The sequence below is a fragment of the Myiozetetes cayanensis genome, unplaced genomic scaffold (assembly GCF_022539395.1).
Source record: "Myiozetetes cayanensis isolate MyiCay16 unplaced genomic scaffold, myiCay2020 scf16, whole genome shotgun sequence".
In the NCBI taxonomy this organism is placed as follows: Eukaryota; Metazoa; Chordata; class Aves; order Passeriformes; family Tyrannidae; genus Myiozetetes; species Myiozetetes cayanensis.
This window is the reverse complement of record NW_026087270.1, coordinates 10,565,203-10,583,718: the sequence shown is the minus strand read 5'-3', so window position 1 is coordinate 10,583,718 and position 18,516 is coordinate 10,565,203. Positions and strand designations below refer to the sequence as shown.

At 54.2% G+C, this 18,516-nt stretch overlaps 1 protein-coding gene across 1 annotated transcript; it reads left to right on the top strand.

The window, feature by feature from the left end:
- The first annotated feature begins 42 nt into the window (after positions 1-42).
- TCF25 (transcription factor 25) lies at positions 43-17,803 on the top strand. The gene is given in 19 exon segments (XM_050311422.1): positions 43-142; positions 145-209; positions 1,127-1,315; positions 2,973-3,047; positions 4,881-5,005; positions 6,149-6,214; positions 7,379-7,461; positions 7,917-8,047; positions 10,817-10,916; positions 11,662-11,755; positions 12,567-12,659; positions 13,126-13,231; positions 13,550-13,709; positions 14,927-15,014; positions 15,588-15,746; positions 16,320-16,410; positions 16,621-16,700; positions 17,359-17,431; positions 17,558-17,803. Coding segments are annotated over 19 exon segments (2,040 nt in total). The 3' UTR covers positions 17,720-17,803.
- The last annotated feature ends 713 nt before the right edge of the window (positions 17,804-18,516 follow it).

The window sequence follows — 18,516 nt, the reverse complement described above, 5'->3', positions numbered from 1 at the left end:
GCAGGCGCGGTGCCGGGCGCAGGCGCGGTGCCGGAGGGGGTGATGTCGCGGCGGGCCCTGCGGCGGCTGCGGGGGGAACAGCGGGGTCAGGAGGGGCCGGGGCTGGGCCAGCTCGGCATCGACCCCGGCCCCGAGCGGGCCCGAAGGCGGGGCCGCCGCCGCCGCCCGGCAACCGGCCCCGCGCCGCCGTCAGCAACCGCTTCGAGCTGGTGAGGGGGCAGAACCGGGGGTGGAGGGGCCTGAGGGGGCGCGAGGGTGAGCGTTGGGGGCGGTGGAGTGGGGGCAGCTGTGAGTGAAAGTCACTGGGTCACTGGGGGGACAACTGGGACGACAGTGACTGTGGGAGCGACTTGGGGGGCAGTCACAGGGTGACAGTGACTTGGGGGGCAGCTGGGTTGGCAGTGACCGGGTGGGCAGTCACTGGGAGGGCGGTGATCGTGAGGGGGTCACCTGCGGGCAGTGGCTGGGGGGGGGTTGAGGGTGTCTGGGGGGAACAGGAGAGCTGGGGGTGACAGGAGGTGTGGCAGAGGAGTCAGTTGGTGGGAGGCAGTGATTTGGGGTCCGTGACTGGAGTGGGACTGAGGGGTTTGGGTGTTGGGTGACTGGGAAGGGTGGGGAGGTGCAGCTGGGGCTGAACTGGGAGGAAATGGCGGGGAGGCCTGGGTTTGGATGTTGTCAGAGCTGGGGTGGGCAAACTATTTTTAGGAACACTCCTGCCACCATTGTGCCCTGCAGGAGCACAGTGCTGGAGGTTGGGGGTCGTGTGGGCCCTGGTGGTACTACCAGGTCTTTGGGGTGACAGAGCCTGGTCCTGCTCTCCAGACACCTCATCCAGCTGAGACTGTTCCCTGTTCTTCCCCAAGGCCTGGCTATTGGAGCATAGGCAGGGCTGGGTTTGGAAACTCTTCCCAAGGAAGAGCAGAGTCCAGACAGGTCTGTGGTGTGAAAGGACCCATTGTGGTGTCCCTGTGCTCCCCTCCACGGGCGTGGGGCTGTCCAGGCACCTGCTGGGTGATACATTTGACATGAGGGGTCGTTCCTATCTGTTTGTAGGTGGAGTGGTAGATCAGATCCCTGGGGAATTCCATCCCTGCACTGTCCCTGCAGTTTGTCCCTCTGTTTGCAGATCCCTGCCGAGGAGTCGGAGGATGAGCCGCTGACTGAGGAGGAGCGAGTGGACACCCGGCTCAGCGAGCAGGACACGGCAGGAGGGAATAAGGAGAGGAATAAGGAGAGGAACAAGGAAGGGGCTGTGGCTGAGGACACGGACGATGGGCAGAGAGAGGGGGAGGAGGCCGAGCAGCCGGACCAAACGGTAACTGCCCCAGGGACCCCGTGGTCACCACGGGAGGGGCAGAGGGACACAGGAACAGGTCAGGGACACACACAGGGAGCTGAAACCCAGGAACTCAACTCTGGGGGAGGACCAGCAGTTTGGTGCTGAGTGCTGGGTTTGTGTGTGGGATCCAGGGAGATTTTCCACTTGCAGAGAGGAGGCTCCCAAGGAAGACCTTGTGCCACACGAGAGCTGGGGCAGGACAGGGGCTCGGAATGGTCTCAGGGAAGCATTTGTTTTGGAACAGGGGATGTGAAGGCTCCAGGCAGTGTCAACTAAGCACTGAATGTGTTCTTCCCTGTAGTGATTTATTGTTGTTTGGTGTCATGATTCACTCCCGTGGTTTGTATCAGCTCACAAGTGTCTCCTTGCAGGATTTTGTAAGGAAAGGGACATTTAACTACCAGTTTTCCATGGCAAGTTTGGCTTGGATCTCACAGAGATGAAGGTTGGAGGAGCAAAGTGGGGTTGGCCCCCTGGCCTCACCTGTTTGCTGTGCATTTGGGTCGTGTGCCCATGGGTTTTGGGTGCCAGAGGGGCAAAGTCCACTCTCTGTGCACATTCCAGCTGTGCGAGTGTCTGGGAGTGCTCTGGACAGTGGGTCCCTATGTAAGCAGTGGCTCCAGGGGCCCTGACCCAGTGAGTTTGCTGTGTCAGCATCCCAGGACACACCTGTGGCTGCTCCCAGAGCTCCGTGGGAGCCCTGGGCAGGTGGACGCTGCTCTTGGGTAGAGCCAGACTGGGGCTGCGCCTTCCCTCGGTTATGGAACCAATGTGGGGTGGTTCTGGTAACACCATTACTTGATAGGACAAGGAGGAATGGCTTCCCACTGCCAGAGGGCAGGGTTAGATGGGTTACTAGGGAGAAATTTTTCCCTGTGAGGTGGGTGAGACCCTGGCACAGGTTGCCCAGAGAATCTGTGGCTGTCCCATCCCTGGAAGTGTCCAAGGCCACATTGGACAGGGCTTGGAGCAACCTGACGTAGTGGAAGATGTCCCTGCCCATGGCAGGGGGTGGGACTGGATAAGCTTTGAAGTCCCTTGTGCCCCAAACCATTCCAGGATTCTGTGATTCCTCTCTGTATTACCTGCTAGATCCTGGAAATGTGTTTTTCCAGCTCTTCCCCAAGGAAGAGCCAGCATGGGCAGTGGTGTGCTTGTCACTTTAGGGAATGCCACACAGCATCCTGAGCTGAAGCAGCTGCACCTGCAGGGAGAGGAGCTGCATTTTGCTGGGGCCTTGCAGCAGGTGTTGGTTTCTGTAGAAATGAGAATGACCAGTGAAACTGGAAACTGTCCCACTCACTACAAAGACAGAAATCCAGCTTCTCCTGGAAACTAAAGGAGGATAAAGCAGTTCCTCCACACCTGGCATGGCTAAACTTCTGTCTTTACTGGTTTTGTAGCCTCAGACATTGATCTGAAAGTCAGCTGAGATTTAACTCTTTGGGAAACTCTGGTGCTTTATCCATTTTCTCCATGTGTCTAAATTTCCACTCTCTGACAAACAGTAAATGATGAATTTTGATTTTGTGTAAGGGCACTTGGTGTGCTGATCCCAGTGGGAAATGCTCTTCTTCCCATGGAGCTGACACCCCTCAGAGCATGCTGACAGCTCTTCCCTTTGTCTTTGCAGCCCACATCGAGTAACAAGCCACGGAAGAAAAAAAAGAAAAGGAAAACCAAGAAAACTTCATCAGGAGACACTGTGGTATGTCTGTGTGTGCTCTGAGTCAGGGATCAGGCTGATTCCTCCAATAGGGCCTGCAAAGTGGGAATTCTGGGGTGGCTGCAGGAAAGATTTGAGGCAAAAAAGCCATTTCAAAATGTAAGTGTAAAGAAGCATTTTTAGAATCATGGAATCCTGGAATGGTTTGGATTGGAAGGGACCTTAAAGCTCATCTCATTCCACCCCCTGCGATGAGCAGGGACACCTTCCACTAGACCAGGTTGCTCCAGGCCCCGTCCATCTTGGCCTTGGAAACTTCTGGGGATGGGGCAGCCACAGCTTCTCTGGGCAACCTGTGCCAGGGCCTCACCATTCTCATAGACAAGAATTCCTTCCCAATATCCCATCTAACCCTGCCCTCTGGCAGTGGGAAGCCATTGCCCCTTTTCCTGTCACTCCAGGCCCTTGTCCAAAGTCCCTCTCCAGCTCTCTTGGAGCCCCTTTAGGCACTGGAAGGGCTCTAAGGTCTCCCTGGAGCCTTCTCTTCTGCAGACTAAACACCACTGGCTCTCCCAGCCAGGCTCCAGCCCTTGGAGCATCTCCATGGCCACCTCTGGACTTGCTCCAGCAGCTCCATCGGGGAGCCCAGAGCTGGAAGCAGCAGATGAATAAAAACCATTGATCTTCTAAATTCAGTAGGAATGAGGTTCAGGTCGGAGCTGGTTTTCTGGTCAGATTTAAGTCTGAACTATCCATAGAATCACAGAATCATTAAGGTTGGAAAAGACCTCCAAGATTATTGAATCCAAATTCCCTGCTCAGTCCAGGGAGATCCTTTACTAAACATCCTGAGCCACAGGACGCTGAACTGCTGAATTGCCCAGCTGGCTACCTGCTCCCTGGGAATTCCACTCTGGAGTGAGCTCCAGAGGTGGAGAACTTAAGTGAAGAGGCCATTTCCTCTCCCACTCCAAGAATATTAAGCAACAGGGTGACATCTGCCAACTGGAGACTGAGGGGAGACCCAGACCCGGGCAGTTGGGTTTGCCAACCACAGATAATACAACCTCTGTTCCAGCACTTCCATGCAGAGCACGTTATCCCTTCCCTGTATATACTCCACGCGCAGGGGCTAAATTTAGTTGGAAAAGGCAAGCTGGCAGTGCTGCTTGGGTTTCCTGAATGGAATTCTGTGTTCCACCCACGAACATCATCAGGAGGATGCGAAACAGGCACGTAAGAAATGTGTCATTTGTGGGGGGAAAATAGAGGGAAATCAGGGTAAAAGTGTTATACAACTGTTGGATGTGAGCAGCTGAATGGATTCCTGAGGTGGTTGGAAGATGGGGAATGTGACAGTTGGGTTAAAGTCATGTGAGCATTTGAGACCTTATCACGGGGGTCACGGCAGTAACTTGGTACTTCCACGGAAAGTAAATGGTGAAGGCTGGTTATTTAAATATTTAAGTTGTCTTTGGGCAAGGGCATGGAGTGACAGGACAAGGAGAAAAGAGACCACTCTGAGAGGAAAGGGTTAGATGGGTTACTAGGGAGAAGTTTTTCCCTGTCAGGGGGCTGAGGCCCTGGCACGGGTTGCCCAGTGAAGCTGTGACTGCCCCATTCCTGGAAGTGTCCAAGGCCAGGTTGGATGGGGCTTGGAGCAACCTGGTCTAGCGGAAGGTGTCCCTGCCCATGGCAGGGGGTGGAATGAGGTCCCTTCCAACCCAAACCATTCCAGGATCCTATGAAGAGCCACAGCCCATTGCACAGGGATCAGGGTGAGCTGGAGGCGGCTGTGTTGAGATCTCCACTGGGTGAACTGCATGATGCTGTGACTCATCCTGTAATAACTGCCTTGGGTTTGCCTCTCTTAAGGAAGACAACGACCTGGAAGACATTGACAGCCTGCTGGAGAGGCTGGAGGACCCCAGTGGGCTGTCCCCCCAGAGCCAAGGTGGGCTCATCGCCGACAGCCGACCCCTGCTCTATGTGGAGCACAGGTAATGCTGGACCTGCCTGGCTCGGCCTGGGGTGTGACAGGAATATGTGATCCCCAAGCAAGGGAGTTGGGAGCTTCCCAGTGTGATCCAGCCAGGAATTCTGGACCTTGCTTGAAAGGTCCAGGTTGTGCTAGTTTTGCGTGTCCCTGTTCCTACCACTGCTCTGGGAGGTGTGTTTGGTTCTGATGGTGATTCTCTGCTGCCAGGCCTCTGGCAGGACCAGATTAGCCTCCAGTGAGGCCTTCTATCCTCTAATCTTCTATAGGAGAACCTCTGCAGAGGTACCAGGAGCCCTGGTGTGTAAAGTTTTGGCATGGCATTCACTTGGCCAGGTGCTGACTGTGAGCAGCAGCCCCAGTTCAGCACGTGCTACCTCTGAGGAGGAGGAGGCTGAGGTGTGCCAGGGGCTGATTCCATCAGCAAAGTAGGTTAGACTTGTCCAGCCTTTCCCAAATGTTCCCAAAGACACCAGCAGCTCTTCCTGTTGATGGAGAAAACATTTAAACTTGAAACTGAGACAATTTACCAGTCCCAGTTTGCAATGTCTTTCAGCCACAATGCTGAGAAACTGGGTGTAGGATGCTTTGGCAGAACCAGGATGTTTGTGCAAATGGGGTTGGATTTAACCTTCAGTGACTTCTTGGTCAAGTAAACATGATTCCAAGACCTTTGAGAGCTGAATCACCCCTGATGAGGGCTGACTGTTCTGGATCCCAGTATTCTCACTCCCTCTCTTCAAGCCCACAGCCTACAATCCCTACAATTTGGAATGAACACCCTGAGCACTGCATGGAGGTTGGCAAGGAGACCTGAGCCTGTGCTCCTGAGCCCAGGATTCTCCTGGGAGTATCCCAGATGAGGCTCCAGCTGCCCTGGAGAGGGCAGCAGCAGTATTCCTAGCTCACTGTCTCTGGAGCAGAGCGGGAGGGAAGCAGATCTGATGGAGTGGGGCTTTCCATGCCTGTCCTGACCAGTTTAGCCTCCTTTCTCCGTGCTGTGCCCAATCAGTGGGGAGTGTGTGACAGTTTGGGGGTGTTCCAGAGGCAGTTTGGTGTATGGAGCAATGGATTTTGAATGGAGAGACTCTAGTGTTGCACTTTGGGCTGTGTTTAACTGATGGAACCTTTCTTTCTGCCTTCTCAGAAACTTGAATCCAGAGAATGAGTTGAAGAGATACTTCGGGGCTCGCGCTGTGCTTGGGGACCAGAGGTTAGTCCAGAACTTGATATTAAGTGCGTTCCAGGTCCAAGGAGGTGTGTCTGTCCTTCCCTTGGCACAGCTTGTGGAGTCCCCAGTACCACACCTGGGCAGGTATTCCCAGGCTCAGGGTGTTTACTGATTTAGTAGTTGCTTACTGGGACAGAGGAATATTTTTGGTGATATGTGTGAAGAAAGACTTCTGCAGGCTCTTACTTTTTCTTCTGCTGCTTTCCCCTCTCATTTACTGCCAAACCACCCTTCAAAATTCTTTTACTCAAGTTCACATAGTATAGATGCCTAGATTTTGGGTTTCTCCAGAATTTGTCCCTTGTTGCCATTCCAGAGTCTCTGGACAATAAGTGGACCCTGAATACTTCCTGGTGTTCCAATGCACTTGCTTCCAGGAGCCCAGGGAACTGCTGCTCCCTGGGTGTGAGGTCTCTGTGCAGTTTTCCACTGCACTGTGCTCAGTGTCATCCACAAAATCCCGACTTCCATGAACCAGTTGGAAAACCTGCACATGGGAAGAGTCTGAGCTCAGAGCAGGGCAGGTGGAAGCAGGAGAGAGTCTGTGGAAGAGCATTTGGTGCTTGAGGAAGAAGCTGCTGTTCCTTTGGATTGTCCTATTCAGGACCAGGACTTGGGCTTGGGAATCCTTGTGGTTCCCTTCCAAATATTGGTCAGAATATTGTGTGATCCCTTTTCTGAGGAGATATGACTCTCAGAGTAGCCTCAATTCTGAATTCCTCCTGAACCAATAAATTGTGCAGTATTGAGTATGGCTTAAACTAAGTCAGTTGACATTTGAAGGCCCTGCTGGGAAAAGGGATGAGTCAGAGTGATGTGGGGCTCTCCTAATTGGACCTGTGAAGCTGTTTGAAGCATAGAGGCAGCTGAGAGCTTGGCAGGGATAGAAACAGGGAGAGAAGCTCTTGAAGTGGAGGTGCTGGGGACACTGGCTGGCCCATATGGTGCACGTAATACAGAGCCTGGGCACAGCTACGTTGTGTTTCGAAGGCAGAGGTGTAGGGCTCTGGGCAGAGCTCTGTGTGCTGCAGCTAGGGAAACACCTGGATCTCATTTTCCACTGAAACACCTTTTTCCTGACTGATTTCATGCCTCCTCCTTCTGTTAGCACAGAGGAGTTGTGACCTGTTGTGTTTATCTCCCCAGGCCGAGGCAGAGACAGCGGCAGTATGTCCGCAGCACGTGGCTCACAGCTCCCAAGAACACCTGGCCACGCTACAGCAAGACAGGTGAGGCTTTTGGGGCCACCTCCTGCCCATGGGTCATGTCGGTCCCCTACCCACGTGGCACAGATACTGTCAGAGACCTCAGTGAGCTGCTTGAAAGGGAACTGCTCGTCAGCTGCTGGAAATATAACTCCTTCCTCAACAGAGGACCCTGTCAACTTGTATCTTAGCATTTGGGCTTGTTTGTCTCTGTTTTGGAGGTAACAGGGGATGGATGCTTCCCATCTGAGCAGCAGGATTGCTGAATAAAGAGAAATATCCATGGGGAGAACAAGCAGCCTGGGCTTCTTGGGTGGGTTTGGGGCTTTGACTCATGAGAGGAAGGAAAAGAGTGAAATGGTCTGGGAGTTTCCAGAAGCAGGTGAGGCTTTGGACCCAGTGCTGTGAGTGAACTTTGGGTGTGCTAAGAGAGCAGAAGGGGTTCTGTTGGGATATCCAGGTCTCTGCCGCACCGCCAGGTATCGCCATGCGGCTATTGGACACCCGGAGGGGGGTGCAGCACTTCACCTTCGAGCACCACCGCGAGTACCAGCAAGTCCAGTTCAAGTTCCTGGATGCTGTGGAGTCCATGGACCCCAACAACATTGTGGTATGTTGGGAGATGGGGTTGGTTGTGCTGTTCCCCCTTGAGTTTCTGCAGCCCCTTTCACTAGCAGGGAAGATAGACTGGTGCATCCCAGTGCTCCTGGAATTATTTGGGTTGGAAAACCCTCTAGGATCATTGAGTCCAACTGTTCCCCCAGCACTGCCAAGGCCTCAGGTGCCACATCCACACATCTTTTAAATCCCTTGTAGGATGAGGACTCCACCACTGCCCTGGGCTGTCCATGAAAAAATTTTCCCAATATCCAACCTAAACCTCCCCTGGTGCAACGTGAGGCCGTTTCCTCTCATCCTGTCCTTGTTGCCTGGGAGCAGAGCCCGACCCCCACCTGGCTCCACCCTCCTGTCAGGGAGTTGCAGAGAACCAGAAGGTCCCCTATGAGCCTCCTTTTCTCCAGACTGAGGCCCTCCAACTCCCTCAGCTGCTCCTGGTGCTCCAGACCCTTCCCCAGCTCTGTTGCCCTTCCCTGGACATGCTCCAGTCCCTCAATGTCTGTGCTGGGGTGAGTGGCCCAAATCTGACCCCAGAATTCCAAGTGTGGCCTCACCAGTGCCCAGCATAGGGGATGATCACTGTCCTGGTCCTTTGGCCACACCATGGCTGGTACAGGCCGGGTGCCATTGGCCTCCTTGCCCACCTGGGCTCATGTTCAGCCGCTGTCACCAGCATCCCCAGGTCCTTTTCCAGTCACTCTGCCCCAGCCTGTAGGGGGAGTTTGTTGTGACTCAAGTACAGGACCCAGTACTTTACTTTGTTGACCCTCATCCCGTTGGCCTTGTCCCCTCCATCCAGCCTGTCCAGATCCCTCTACAGAGCCTTGGGTTATTTATTTTCAGTCTTGTTTTGAGCAACAGAACCCTGTGTCCCTGTGTGTGGTGTGAGGCAGTGCTGAGAGCTGAGCTCTGCTGTCACCTTTCTAATAAGTGACCTCTTGGGTCAGATGGGGTCTGGTGGCTGAGCCTTGATGGCTCTGCTGAGCACATGCCAGGTCACCTTCTGAGAGAGGAGCCCACAGGAACTGTCCGTTTGGCTGGAAGGGTGGGAATAAAGCTCCCTTGTCTTGGCTCTTCAGCTGGGAAAGGACGAATATTGTATAAACCCATCATGAACTGGGGATCTAAACTAACAGATGTTCTATTTATAAACTCCTGCATGGATGAAAAATATGTCTTTTCTTGGTATTTCAGCAACACAGGCTTTGTGTTGGGAGTCCTTCAAGCGTGTCTGAGCTCATTAAGCTGTATGGTAACATTTATAGTTTGGAGTGATAAGCAACAGCAAAATTGCTCTGCACCCAACTAAACCATAACTGAGGCATGTTTCTCTGGAAGGCCTGGCCACATGAGCTGGGATACATGCCCTGGAGATGTTTCTTAAAGAGCCCATTGTCTGCTAAATAAAGTTTACTTCCTTCTGCTTTCCCACCCTCGGCTCAGGGCCATGGGGTTCGCTCCAGCTCATCAGTTCTGCCTGGATTGAAGGATTGGGATTAAATGAGGCAGGGTAATTCCTGTGCAGCACTGAGTGTCCCAGAGGCAGCTTGAGCTCAGTCCCACACAGGACGGGTTTTCTGTGGTATTTTAGTCTGGGTGCTCTGTCCCTCTTGGGTGGGTCTAGCTAAATTTGAAGACATTTGAAGACTTACAGCTTTATGTCCTCCACTTTTCCATTAAGGGTAAAATCTTAACTGATGGATTTGCCAATACCAGACAGTTTATCCATGGTTTCTGCAGCCCTGGCATAGCTGGAACCCTACTCTGCCTTGCTACTGTGGTTTCAGCATAAAACCATTATTTTTGAAGGCTTAGTGAGTGTTTTCTCTGACCTTGTTGGTAGGTTAAAAGGGTCTTGGTGAGCTTTTCTTAGTTTTTCCCCACCACAGTGACCTTGGGTGCTCCATCTCCTCCAAAAAGGAGGATTATAAAGAATCTTAAATTAGTGTTACCCCTTAAGGAAGGGGTTAAATGTGAGGCAAGTGGCTCTGCGGCAAAGGCTGAGCTGGGCTAGCCTGGAACATCCAGGCTTTGTGCTGTAGGTGGTCCCACTGTCCCCCACCCTGCAGATGGAAAATTCTGGAGCTTTGGAAGCTGTATGTTTTCAGTTTCTAGGGAAAAAATAATCCGCAAACTGTGAGGAGAATTGAAGTAACTTCAGTATTTTCATACTGAACTAAATTTTAAGTACTTGAAAAAAATAACGTGTTTATAATGTAATTAGTGAATGGAGAAGATTTTTAGGTGAAACTTTTCTTCTGAAGCCTGGAAATATTTATTTATTTTTTTATTATTATCATTCATTACAATTACTGGATCCTGGATTTGTAATTCATATGTCCAAATGTCGTCTCAGCACCCAGAGGAAGCAAAAACCTGATCAAATACTCAGAATTGGTGAAGGGTAGATAAAAAATCCCAAACTGTAACAGTGCCTGCATCTTGTTCTTGCCTTCCAAAGGATCTGGAGGAGCTGGGAGAGATCCACAGCAGGACAGTGAAGATGATCAAAGGCCTGGCATGGCCTCTGCTGGAAAATCTGGGTCGGCTGGGAGGGAGCTGCCTGAGGGAAGCTGCCACTGAGGGCTCCCATCCTGTATGGGGTGGGGAGAGAGCTCCCTGTGCCCTTCCAGCACAGGAACAGAGCTGGCAGGAAGCTCTTGGTGCTGTGTCTGGATGCTGGGAGGTACCTGGGTCAGTAAGTGCCCAAATTCCTGAGATACCAGTAATGAAATGGTATCTTTGCTGTGCTCTTCTGCAGCTGCTGCTCCAGATGAACCCCTACCACGTGGACTCCCTCCTGCAGCTCAGCGACGTGTGCCGGATGCAGGAGGACCAGGAGATGGCCCGGGATCTGATAGGTAAGAGCTGAGGTGAGGAACGGATGCGCTGCTGTGAAATCCTGCCCTGTGGGAGGGGGGTGAGGCCCTGGCACAGGCTGCCCAGAGAAGCTGTGGCTACCCCAACCCTGCAAGTGTTCGAGGCCAGGTTGGATGGGGCTTGGAGCAACCTGGTCTGGTGGAAGGTGTCCCTGCCCATGGCAGGGGGTGGAACTGAATGAGCTTTAAGGTCCCTTCCAACCCAAACCATTTCATGATTCAGAATGGACGGAAGGGTTGCCTGTCCGTGGTAGGTTCCCACCTGTAGGACATCCCTTGTGGAGGAAGGTCTGATTTAGTAGCTCCAGGAAGGCCACCCTTCCATGGGGACTCTGCCAAGCCTCCTTCCCTCTGCTCAGCATCCTGAGGTTGGTATGTGGGGCTCTGGGAACCCCCAGCCTGTGCTGAGGCCATGGAGTAAGATGAGCTGTTTGGGAATGGGACAAGGGCAAAGTGAGGACAGGAACTTGGCTTTCCCATGTGAAAATACTTGTGGCAGAGGCAGCTGCACCAGCATCAATTCCAGAAGGGTTCCTCTTCCATGTGGAGTGGATCTGATGCCCACAGGAGGAACAGCACTCACTATGCTGTATCTATTGCCACCACATAGTGGGAAGTAGCTTTGTGCCTCTCTGGACTGGGAATGAACTGATTTCATGTCTTTTGGGCTAAATGGAGTGCTGGGGGTGGCACTGTCCAGTCCCTGACATGTCCTTGCTGTCCCCAGAGCGAGCACTGTACAGCCTGGAGTGCGCCTTCCACCCTGTTTTCAGCCTCACCAGTGGGACCTGCAGGCTGGACTACCGGAGACCAGAGAACAGGTGGGAGGGCTGGGGAACAGCAAGGCTCAACTGGAGCTCCTAGCCCAGTTTGGACAATCCTGGGGAACCCTGAATGTCCCTTTCTGCTGGGGGCTCCCAGGATGGTGCTGCAGTACGGGCACTATCGTGCACTGAAGCTTCTGTGCAAAGCATCCCTTTTCCCAAGTAACATCTTCGTGGAGCAGGAATTGTCCCTCCCTGTCACATCCTTCTCATGCCATCACTAATGGGCATTACCCTTCAGCCCAAAATGACATTTATTTGGTCACAAAAATCCTTGCTGTATTTCCAGCCATCGTCCCCAGCACTCACACTCCTCCCAGCACAGCTCTTTACATAACTCCAGCTCTGCAGCTGCTGGGAAAGGTGACTTTATTCTGGGAATTTTCCAGTCAGCTGACCCAAGCCGTTCTCCCAAACTGCTGTACCTGGAGGGTGCTCACATTTCCAGTCCCTGTGGCTGACAGGCTTCCTGCCATCAGTGTAACACCAGTTTGAGTGTTGGGCCTTCCCACTCTGTGTCACCATCCCCACACCACTGGGACAAGGCAGGATGCAGACTTTGGGAATTTACTTGTGTTGGTCCCAGACTGTGGAGCAGGCCATGAGTTTTCTGTCCCTGTACTTGTTCAAAAAGATGATAAAACTAAGAGATGGGAGCATGGGGCGTCTGTGGCACCCTGTCCCATACCAGGATGGGAGATGCTCGGGGGTGAGGAGCTGGCAGTGACCCTGTGTCCCCATTTCTGAGTGGCACAAAGTGCTTCTGTCCACATCTGGTCTCTAAATCTTGCTGCTGTTCCCCATGCAGGGCTTTCTTTCTGGCTCTCTTCAAGCACCTGATGTTCCTGGAGAAGAGGGGCTGTCCTCGCACAGCCCTGGAGTTCTGCAAGCTCATCCTGAGGTAGGTGCCCCCACCAAGGGTCTGGGTTTCAGGAGACACACTTGGAACAATATGCTGAACCCAGCCTGGGGGGGACAGTCACTCCAGAAGGGTTTTGCTGCTCCTGGGCTTGGTGAGGGCTCATTCCCACCCCTTACAGCTTCAGCAGGCACCCTTTAGAGAGGTGATGGGTGACCAGGGGACGTGGGTGGCCCGTGACTGCTGAGCTCAGCAGAGGACATTTGTGACAATGATTTCAGCCCACTCAGTTTGTGGCCACTGATCCTCCTGCTGGGTGGTGACAGGGGACCACCCCCTCTGCAGGGACACAGAGCATCACTGCCCTCCTGGCCATGAGGGAGCAACCGTGTTCCCATTCTCTCCACTTGCTGAGTCATGGATGCCACTGGGAAAGTCTGTTTGACTCAGAAATCAGGGCAGCTCTCTCAGCTGTTGTGACACTTTGTTTCCTTCCCTTGCTCCCAAGCCTTGATCCCGAGAATGACCCGCTCTGTGTGTTGCTGTTGATCGACTTCCTGTCCCTCCGGGCCAGGGAATACACCTTCCTGACCCGCCTCTTCCAGGAGTGGGAGGTGAGAGGGGGCAAACTGGTTCCTGGAGCACTCCCCATGGGAGGATTTCACAGCCAGGTGATCCCTTTGCTGGGAGTCTCACAGCCCAACTGGCATTCCAGTGGTATTGGAATGATCCATAAAGGCTGGGCTGTCGGTTCCTTGTAATCCTGGGCCTCCACAAACAATTGTGCGACATCAAAATTGCTCACTCAGCCATGGGGGCATTGAGCCAGCAGCTGGGAACTCACTTAACCCCGGCAGCCAGAGCCCCCACCCCGCGCAGCCCAGATCCTGCTGCACAGCATCATTTCTCGGTAACTCTCCCTGATCCTGCAGAGTCACCGGAATCTGTCCCAGCTGCCCAATTTCGCCTTCTCGGTGCCACTGGCCTATTTCCTCCTGAGCCAGCAGGAGGAGCGCCCGGAGCTGGAGCGGAGCCAGGCCCGGGAGCGAGCAGCCCGGCTCATCCAGCTTGCGCTCATCATGTTCCCAAGCGGTGAGTCTGTCCCCACCGGTAAGGCCGTCCCCGCAGGCTTTGTCACTGGCCTCATCTGAGAGCCAGGGCTGGATTCCGGGTAGGCAGATGCAGAGGCAGGAATTTGCAAATGACTTTTGCAGGAGATGGAGCCCTGAGTCAGAGGGGACGTGGTTGCGCAGAACTGTGCCTGCAGTGGTGTGGTGGTGGTGGTGATGGGGTCCACCCTGGGGTCAGTTCTGGGCCCCTCACCCCAACACAGGCATTGAGGAGCTGAGTGTGTTACGAGAATGGAACAGAGCTCTGGAAGGGTCTGGAGCACCAGGAGCAGCTGGGGGGGCTCAGCCTGGAGAAAAGGAGACTCAGGGAGGACCTTCTGGCTCTTTGCAACTCCTTGACAGGAGGATGGAGCCAGGTGGGGGTTGGGCTCTGCTCCCAGGGAACAAGGGACAGGACAAGAAGAAATGGCCTCAAATTGTGCCAGGGGAGGTTTAGGTTGAATATTGGGAAAATTTCCTGGAAAGGACTGTTCAGTCCTAGCACAGGCTGCCCAGGGCAGTGGTGGAGCCCCCATCCCTGGAGGGATTCAAAAGCCATGTGGATATGGCACTTGGGGACACAGATTAGTGGTGGTCTTGGCAGTGCTGAGGGAATAGTTGGACTCAGTGAGCTTAGAGGGTTTTCCAACCTTTACAGTTCTGTGATTCCATGATTCTGTCCTCCCCCCATAGAGCAGCCACTGCCCCCCTACTAGCAATGGTCAGGGGTGGGCAGGCTGTGGGAGGGAGAGAACCAGAATCTTGGAGCAGGGAGATGTCTCACCTCCATGGGGCCACCTGGAGCAGGGACAAGCCAGTCTCATTGGTTTTCCCTCTGAGGCACAGCTCCATTTTGGATGTGTTGTCCCCATGGGTGCCCATCACTCTCCCTTTCATCCCATGAGTGCTGCTGTCCATGGAGGGAGTGTGCAGCCCTCAGGCCCAGGGGAGGGTGTGTGCAGCAGGAAGAACCAGCTCTCCAGCAGGGATTCAGTTTGTGTGGAACCATCTTCTTGGCTCCTAGTTGGGGTGACTGAAATAACCCCTGTGCCAGCACAGGGACCAGCATCATCCTCATCCCCTCCTTGTATGGGTCCTTGTTGGTGCCCTGGGATTGGGTTGTCTCTCTACAGGGGTGACCCCACTCCACGCTACTCCTCACCAACAGGTCCAAAGGAGTTCTCTGTCTTTGTCCTGCAGTTCTGATGCCACTGTTGGATCACTGCAGTGTGCAGCCTGATGCCAGAGTTGCCTCCCACCCCTTCTTTGGGCTGAATGCCCAGATCAGGTAAGGCCTGGAGATGTTCTCAGCAAAGGGAAGGGATCGATTTTGCTGGCGGCGGGGATTTTGCATGTTCAGACAGCTAATGGAGGAGCTTGTTTGGGTTCCTTGAGTAGGCTCATTTGGTAATGCCTCATTTGATAATCCATTTGATAATGGATTTCCATAATGGCCTCTGGATCAGGCTGACAGACCCACCTCACCTCAAGGTGGACAGGTCAGAAGTTCAGCCTGAAGCCTGTTGGTGTGTGTAGCGAGGGAGAGCAACGCGTGCATCCTCCCAGGGCAGGCTGTCTCCAACCAGTCTGGGCTCCCTGGACACATGGTCTTCCTCGGCATGCAAAGGCTCTCGCCTCGGGTCAGGGCAATGTTCCCTCATTTCATGGCTCTGCTTAGCCTAAAAATAGACAGAGGCAGGAGATCTGGTGAAGGTGGATGGCCACAGCCAGGCAGGAGCCTGCAAGTCCTTGCCTTGTGATTCCCACACCAAAGACCCAGTGCAGGGATGAGCCCTCACCATCCTGGGAGGAGGAGGAGGAGGAGGAGGAGGGTGCCGTGAGTAACAACCATCTTCCATAGCCAGTCGCCAGCCCTGAACCAGCTGACGTCCCTGTACGTGGGCAGGACACACGCCTTGTGGAAGGACCCGGCCGTCATGGCCTGGCTGGAGCCCCAGACCCACGAGGTGCTGCGGATGGTGGAGGCCCGGGACCCGCTGGTACAGGAGGCCGAGCACAAGTGAGTGCAGAGGGGCAGCAGGTCCAGTGCCTGGGACAAAGTGATCTGGCCTGGGCAGCAGTGACCCCAGGGTTCTCTCAGAGCCCCCCAACTGCTGGTCTGATGCTGAGGGTTACACTGTGGGGCCAGGAGGGCAGAGGCTCTTCCATGCTTTTCACAAATAGGAATGAAGAGCTGGACCTTCACTTCAAGTGCTGCACTGCTTTCCCCAGTCTTGGCTGTCACCTGTGCCCTGGAAATGTCCTGAAGAGGGTGGAGGGTGTCCTGGAGGGGCAGGGATGGCCACACAGGGCAGGTGGGAGCTTAGGAACACTTGCCAAGTCCCTGTGCTGAGAAGCAGGAGAGAGCCATCAGGTGTTGTCCTAAACCAAGGTCAGCTTGCTCTGCTGAGCACTCTGTGCCACTCTGCTCTTTCTCCGGAGTTCAGCATCTGCCTTTGGCTCACCCTAAGCCAGCTCCATCCAATATGGCCTGTCCCCTGGAGCCAGGGAAGCTGCTGACTCTGTGCTTGGAGCAGCAGAAATGGGAATCTGCCTGCTAAGGGTGCCCTGCTCTGTCCCCTCCCTGCCTCAGGAGGAAGATCCGGTACCAGAGCGCTCCCAGGAACATCTACCGGCATGTCATTCTCTCGGAGATGAAGGAGGCCACGGCAGCCCTGCCTCTGGTGAGGGGCCTGATGGGGCACAGGGGCTGTGGCTGTGCATGATGTGGTAGCATTTGTGTCCTTATGGGGCACATCTTAACCCCAGGCACCCACCAGACCTCAAGGTGTCCTTCCTGTGGGCATGGCTTCTCTATGTCTCTGTGTTTACTGCAGCTGGATGTGCAGCCTTCATCCCTTCTCCTTCATCCCTTCCTTCTCCTTCCCCTGCAGGAGGTGACCTCGCAGCCAGTGATGGGTTTTGACCCCCTCCCTCCTCTGGACTCCATTGTTTCCTACACCCGACCGGAAAGGTACCACCTTCACCCTTGGTGCCTGTGCTGGCACAGCCGGAGTGTTTCCATGTTCCTGGTGTGTTCCCGGTGTGTTCTCAGCACGCCCTCAGCCCTGGGCCAAGCTGCACGCGGGCACTCCGTACTGACATCTTCCTCCGTGGCAGAGGAAGGGCCATGGTGCAGAGCTACAGGACAGACTGGTCCAGCTGCTTTCCCTTGTGGTCACCGGCAGCTGTTCCCAGCCCTAGGACAAAAGCCAGGGAAAACACGGGCTGTGGCTGAACTGGGGGAGTTTGGGGTAAATAGGGTACAAGTACAGCGAGTCCTGGGTTACACACTGACGCACTCAGCGGAGCTGGAAGAATCGTGGAACCCTGGAATGGTTTGGGCTGGGAGGGACCTTAAAGCTCATCATTTTCCACCACCTGCCATAGGCAGGGACACCTTCCCCTAGACCATATTGCTCCAAGCCCCATCCAACCTGGCTTTGGTAGCGCTCTTAACTCCAAGCCAACCAGTTGCTAAGCTGCCTGGATCAGAAAACCCTGGAAATCTCCCCATTCCTTCCTTCAGATCTAGCTTCGTCAGGGCCGTGGTTCTCCCAGTCCTGCCACATCCCCTTGAGCAGTCACGAACTGAGCTGTCCCTTCACCAGGGGGCCACTTTTGTCTTGCAGGACAAGCCATCCATCCAATGAAAGCACTTTATCCCTGTTTTTCCGCTCGCTGTTGCCAAATTTTAACTTGCAGGTGGGTGCACACTGGGCTTGTGGGCACATCGTTCCCACTCCGGGAGCAGCTGCTGGCAGCAGCTGGGTGCTGGTTTGGCACTGGCATTGTCTGTGTCCCTGACACCACAGCATTGCTGTCTTGCAGGGGGACATCCGACACGACGGGGATGACGAGGCCGGGGCAGGGCAGGACCTCAACCAAGGGGTGAACAGGCTGATGGCGGCCATGCGGGACATGCTGGCCAACATCCAGTTCCAGGAGCCCCCCCGCGATGACAATCCCGAGGGCGATGGGGACTGGGATTGAGCCCGGGGCGTCTCTCCCCAAACCCTCTGACATCATTCCCTGATTTGTGTCTCACTCCAATAAAGTCACACAGATGCAATTGCAGTGGGAATGGGCTTTTTCCAAGGAGGGGGGCTGAATGCACGGGGATGGACCCTGTCCAGAGAGGGGAGCTGCCTCCCTGGGCCTCTCTCCCTTCTCGCAGCAGGGGACAAGGACTGTCTGAGCATGTCCGAGCTAATCAACAGCAGCTGTCCCTTGTCCCCATGGCAGCTTAGTCCCCTTCTGGCCTCCTCCACACACAATTCCCATCCCATTCCCCTCCCCGTTCTTCTGGCTGTTGTCCTTAATTCCCAGAGGAGTTTCTTTGCCCTCTCTTCTGGCTCCTTTGTGTTTCCTGCAGCTTCCTTCCCTCCACAAAACACTCTGCACATACTCATCACACTGACCCTTCCAAAGGTCTTAGAGTGCCCTATGCCACTAGAATTGTGCATGGATCAGCTTTTCCAGCCTTTTAATCATGTTTGTAGCAGAAATCATCCCCCCTCTTTGTTTCTCCGTCCCTTATTCCCCCACCTTCACCTTGTAGAGGCAGGATCGAGGTCAGCCACACTCAAACCTTAACCTGCCTTTGTTCCCACAAAGCTTTTTCCTCTTTTTTGCTGAGTAATGGTGAATATGTGGACTAAGTCCTTGTTTCTGCTCTGGAGAACAGAGCCAGGGTGGGTTGGCTGGGTACAAACCCGATCTCAGGCCATCCCCTCCCAGCTCTGTTCCCCACTGGCACATCCAAATCCCATGGGGTCCTAATCCCTGCA